Genomic DNA, 6255 nt, shown 5'->3' on the forward strand with positions numbered 1-6255 from the left:
CAGTGCTGGAGATGTCTTGTATCTGCTCCGGATAGTGGTCACTGGCCACCTGTGGACATTAAGCACTTGAGATGTGGCTAGTGCAGCTGAGGAGCTCAGCTTCTGATTTTATCTGATTTACATGTAAATGTGGTGACCACGTGTGGCTAGTGGAGATAGCAGGTCGAGGGTGTGGCGTGGGAGTGAGGGGCTGAAATAGGGTGGAGGGCAAGGACTCAAGAGACCTGGTATTGGGTAGGTCGCCCTGGTGGATTGTTAAATCACTAGAGGGACAACTGGAGTGCCTGCCGACCACAGGAGCGGCAGTGAGGGGGGACTTAGGGCCCTGAGGAATGCCAGGAGTGCCCAGGGTTGACTGCAAGGAGGAAGGTACAGTGTGACTGTTGGGAGACTTTAGCTTCTAAGAGGAAAAAGGAAAAGGGAATGGAAGCAGCAATGAGGAGCAAGGGGGACTTCTTCCTGGCCTACAGGCACAGGGACTTGAAGAGGTGCAGCCACCCCCTGCCCCTGTGGGAAGGAGAGCTAAGGTCAGATTGGGACAAAAGGGTCAAGTGTCAGAACGGGTGAGGCCAGCACCAAGCGGTACAGGGCTGGAGTCCAAGGAAGGAGAGGTGGCTGCTGTGACTATCTTTGTTCCTCTCATCCTTATGACTTTTTCAAGTGATTTTCCCACAACCAGCAGGTTCTGACTTTCCCTCTTCTTGATTATGATGGTCTTATGTTCCACGATATGAAAGATGGACTTTGTGGGCCCAGAGAGAATCCATGCCCCGCCCCAGGGCCCCCAGCTGCTGCCCGCTGACCCCTCTGTGTGTTGCAGGTGTTTGGCGTTCACCTGAACAAGTGGCAGCTGGACAAGAAGCTGGGGTGCGGATGCCTTTTCCTGTACGGCGTGTTCCTGTGCTTCTCCATCATGACGGAGTTCAACGTGTTCACCTTCGTGAACTTGCCCATGTGCGGGGAACACTGATCCACCGGGCCGCCCACCGAGGCTCCGTTCCTTCTTTTCTGTGCAATACAAGACCCGGCCGCACCCCGAGTCACACGGGCCTCCAGGGCCGGGCTTCCATCTCTCCCTTGCTGTTCACAGGCCTCCGCTCCTGCCTCAGCGGCCCAGGCGCTCCCTGCCTCCTCCCTCATCCCTCCTCCTCCTGGGGTCCTACCTGCCACCCAGCCTTTCTTGCCCACCCCTTCCTGCCCCCTCGGTGTGAAGACTTTTCAATATCCACGTGAATTTTCAAGCTCCATTTTGAACAGTGACTGAGATTCTAGAAAAACTGGCTGCTAACTGGCCCAAGCCAGGCAAAACTTATTACAATCCCTCCTCCTTTTTTAAGTTATTGGATGGAAGACTAACCTAATGTATGGCCTGAGACTGTCAAAGAGCTAGCGAGGAGAGGTTACATTGATTATAGGGGGTGCTTGGGATTTTGTTCTGTTTTCAGGTGATTCCTAGGTTATGGGTTTGGAGGGTTGAATCTCTTTGAAGGGGGCTCTCCCTTCTGCCCCTTTTCTTCCAGAGATCAAGAGCTTCTCTTGCATCTTCTTCCCCTGGGCTCTGGATTGGTAGATGAGCCACAGGTTGTCCCCGCTGTGTCTTGGGATCAGATCCCAAGCATGTTAGAGCATGCATGGATCTAGTGCTTAGTAGAGGAACAGTTGAGCCAGGCCACCGGAAAAGATGCATGACATTTCATACCCAAGGGTGCCCCCGCAGGCCCACAGGAGTAACCTAGGGAGCACAAGGTTTTCTGAGGAAGAAGGCAGCTTCCCACATGTCCATTATGACCTTCACTTTCTCACTAGGTTCTTTCTAGTCTTTTAAGCAATAGTTCTAGCCTGCCTGAGGCCTTTGTCGAGGGTCCCTGGTTGAACATCTATTTGTGAGGTACCAGGCAGTCAGCAGCCGAAGCTTCCCGACCTGTGAGTCCCTGAGATGTGCTGTCATTGCTTGACATTTGGGGTGACAGGGAGTGACCCAGAGGCCACCACTGCTTTTTGTGCAGGAATTACAGACACTGGTTTCTTGGAAAATGGAGAGAAGCGCACTTTGCACAGACATCGTCAATAAAGTCCCAATTTGCCACTTGGTACTGAGTACACTGGACCCTGAAAGCTGGCTCTTGGGCCAGCGTCCTTCCTCCAGGACACCATGGCCAAGCTGCCCAGCTCCACCCGTCCCCTCCTGGAGGGATGGCAAGGGAAGGAGAAAACAGAACTGACATCTTTGAAACCACAGAATGTGCTACATGCAGACAAGCTCAAGGGCATAAGTTATTGTGAACATCGTTGCCAATCACTGCTCAACAGCCCTGCTAGATTTTGTATGATGCTGAATTATTATGCAGACTAATTCCACCAGTTGAGACCCACCCATGCTTGTTACACGTGTATTTATTGAAACTGTGGACTCTTGCCCGTGCTCCCCCTATATTTACTTTAAGCACTGATCACTTATAATTCATGCGGTATGGTTTTCTCTGTCCCTTGTACTACACATTCTGGTCTGAATTGTAAAAATAACCTGCTACAAATTGGTCGACCGTCTCTGTCGAGGGTGCGAAAGGAGGCGAGCATTAGCCAATGGGGCACCTGGCTGATGGAGGCCCGGGAGAGGAAATCACCAATTTGGGCTCTCAGAGCTAAGACACACTCAATGATTCTGTTGCACATTTTGCACTGGTTTATGGCGATTGTTTTCTTGGACGGATAGTGTAAAATAAACTTCTCTGTTCTGTATCCTTTCTTGAGCAGTGCGCGTTACTTTCTCCTCGGATTCCGGAGTGTTGCCTGTTTGGCATTGAGGAGATGCAATGCAAGGGGGAAAAAAATCACAGTCCCCATGGGGTCAGGTATTTCGCCCTTCTGTGTCTGGGTGGACTCACCTGGGAAGCTGGTAAATGTCTGGTGGATTACAAGTACGAAGTGGCAAGTCATGGATCCCCTCTAAATCCGGAACGGTCTTCTGACCGATGGTCCTGTGGATCACGTGTGACATTACATTAGAGAGCTTTCTTTCAGCTGGACATGAGAGGAAGAGCATGCCAGTACTGATGACCTTCAGCAATGCTCAAGGTCACCATCCCGTCTGAAAACCCAGTTCCTGTCCTGCATGACTCTCAAGAAAGAATTAATTCCCCAGATCTGAAAGCAGACCAAGGTGAGTGAACAAGTTAGGTTTCCACCTGAAAGTCAACGTTAATGTCTTTATAGGAACTAGGAGAAAAATATCTACCAATTCACAGCACCAACTTTTATTTAACTGTATCTAAAAATGTATTCCCAGGTGATGGAACAACACTAGGTACTTAGCTTTGTTTTGAGTGTTTACATTTAACAATGTTTTACTAGCTTATTTGTGCATTTTTTACATATACTCTGGACATTGGACAGGGAATTTTCATCATGCTGATTAGTGCTTACAAAGCATAAGATCCTTTTACATGACATATTTTGTTAGACTAGTCTTAATTAGTTTACTGAATTAGTTTTACTCTAAGCAAAGACATGTGATCCAATGTTTGATCTTTTTAAACACATTTGCTGTGAAATCTTAGGAAACCATAATTTTATGCTAGATTTCTCAGAGACCAAATTCTGGGATGAGGGAGAGTTTCTGTGTTTCATGCACAATGAAAGTTTCCTTTCTGAAATGAGCATTTGGCCTATTTCTGCTCTGATCTCAGCCATGCGTGAATTGTGTCTTTAGTTGTCGATTGAGAATGTGATTCTAAATGAGCTGGCCGTCCAGTGATGCAAAACTGCTGATGTTGCTGTTTGCCCTGCTTCCACATGCTGGGATGCACTTGGGAGGGTTTCAGATCGGTTTGAGGGAAGAACTTCTTATCAATATCCTAAACCTGGCAGTATGGCCACAGAAACTCTCAGCATTTTTCTGGGATGTGCTAGTTTCGGTAAATTCCCCAGCCTGTGATCTCATGCACAAGGGGGATATCTCTGTGGCTCTAAACAAGGGAAGGCACACACAGGAGCTTGCACCTCCTCCTAAACACATCGTAGTGGACTCCACAAGGAGGTACCTCCAGAGCATTTTCTTTTTCTGGGAATTGTGTTCTCAATCTGGCCCAGGCCTGCTGAGGGTCACTGTCCACACACCTGCCCTTCAGGTGGCCTTGGATACACTGAGAGGCCACGGCAGGACATTTTCAGAGAGCCTTTCCCCATCCCAAAAGAATGGGGAGAGTACACTTCTTAGGGAGAGTCCACTTTTATAGATACACTAGAGGCCCAGTGCACAAATTCGTGTACAACTGGGGTCCGGCTGGCCCACCCTGATCAGGGCCAATCAGGCTGGGCCAGTCAGGGGAGGGGATTGGGGAGGTTGGCCGGTCTTGCTCCCTGGTCGAATTCCCGGTTGAGGGGACAATTTGCATATTAGCCTTTTATTATATAGGATGTTTTGTATTTATCTACAAAAAGACCTGAAGGCTGCTCATTGTTTTCCTGAGTCTGTTGCTTCAGAACTTGTTGTTTACAATCAGAAATCTACAGGGGATTTGAGACCGTCTTGTATCCCAAGCAGCAAATTTGAACTCATTTTAACACCTAGGCTTCAAAAAAAAAAGCCTAATAGGAAGAAATAAAAAAAAAAGGAGGGCGGGTGATATTAAAGTCCAGACAGTTTCCACTTGTGGCATATAAGATAGGAATAACATCCAACTTGCAATACAACTTGTAATTAACACTTGGAGTGGGGGAAACGAGTTAAGTCGGCTCGCGTGAATTGCGCGTACTCCGCGGGAGCCGTCTTTAACTCGGTTCATATAGATTTGCGGTGGAGTGCGGGAAACGTGTAAACTCGGGCCGATTGTAACTGCGTATTACCAAATATTTGTTTGTAATCCACCCTTTTGGTGGATGGAACAAAACCAAAAGACAGAGTCATCTTATATTTTGGCGGGAAATTCACCCCACACCGGAGTGTTAAATGTAGAACTTTACCTAATTGTTCATGAAAATATTCAAGATAGGGTAATTATCACATTAGCAGAATATTATCCAAGTATTTTGACCTATTTCTATCAATTATTTTTTTTTAAATATATTTTATTGATTTTTTACAGAGAGGAAGGGAGAGAGATAGAGAGTTAGAAACATCGATGAGAGAGAAACATCGATTAGCTGCCTCCTGCACATCTCCCACTGGGGTTGTGCCCGCAACCCAGGTACATGCCCTTGACCGAAATCGAACCCGGGACCTTTCAGTCCGCAGGCCGACGCTCTATCCACTGAGCCAAACCGGTTTCAGCATTTCTATCAATTATTTTGAAGTAAATGGGATATTTCCATTTTGGATTTTGAATAGTCTCATACTAATTAGTCAATCTCATTTACTTTGATATTTTCTACAATAGCTGCTCCACACACACACACACACACACACACACACACACACACCACTTATCTGACACCAAAACTCTGTATGAAAACAGTCCAATTGGTCTTTTAAATTTTTCCAAATATCCAGCTGTTTATTATGATACATCTTCAGGAATGGGGTGGATTTAGCCAACTTTTCTTTGATAAATAAAAACCCACGTGTCCATTACATCATCATCCAGAGATGTGGGCGTCTGCAGAGATGTCAAAAAAATTAGGAACTGAGGCCATGGACGAGCAGAGATTAGCCACGTGCACAAGATAAATTATGCCATCCCCTGGAATTGATTTCACATTGGACATTATGCTTAGTTTCAAATCACAGAGCAGAGTAATAAGCCTTCCCCCTCAAAAAATCTTTCAGATGGCTTACTGTTGCCCCCAGGACACTTATTTTCTTAACTAGAGGCCCAGTGCATGAAATTCGTGCACTAGTAGGGTCCCTAGCAGCTGCCAGCTGGGGCCTCCCTCCCTTCCCCCAGCTGGCCCACCCCCTGGTTGAACTCCTGGAAGAACTCTGGTCAAGGGACAATTTGCATACTATGCTTTTATTATATAGACTAGAGGCCCGGTGCACAAAAATTTGTGCACTCGGGGAGGGGGGGTCCCTCAGCCTGGCCTGTGCCCTCTCACACTCTGGGACCCCTGGAGGATATCCACCTGCTGGCTTAGGCCTGCTCCCTGGGGGATTGGGCCTAAGCTGGCAATCAGACATCCCTCTGGCAGCCCAGGAGCCCTCGGGGGATGTCCACTTGCCAGCGGGAAGCAGACCTAAGCTGCAGTCGGACATCCTTAGTGCTGCTGAGAGGCGGGAGAGCTCCTACACCACCGCTGTACTGGCAGCCGTCAGCCTGG

The 6255-nt window shown here is 47.8% G+C and overlaps 1 protein-coding gene across 5 annotated transcripts in view; it reads left to right on the forward strand.

Annotated features, from left to right (window-relative positions):
* The window catches only part of SLC24A3 (solute carrier family 24 member 3), a 460854-nt gene extending 458109 nt beyond the window's left edge, over positions 1–2745 (forward strand). For all 5 annotated transcript variants that reach the window (XM_006097516.3, XM_023761284.1, XM_023761285.1 and 2 more), the window contains one exon: positions 821–2745. In XM_006097516.3, coding sequence (XP_006097578.3) covers positions 821–970 — 150 coding nt within the window. In that variant the 3' untranslated portion in view covers positions 971–2745. The remainder of the gene's footprint in view (positions 1–820) is intronic.
* Positions 2746–6255: the final 3510 nt, after the last annotated feature.

Source organism: Myotis lucifugus, unplaced genomic scaffold, assembly GCF_000147115.1.
Source record: "Myotis lucifugus unplaced genomic scaffold, Myoluc2.0 scaffold_205, whole genome shotgun sequence".
NCBI lineage: Eukaryota > Metazoa > Chordata > Mammalia > Chiroptera > Vespertilionidae > Myotis > Myotis lucifugus.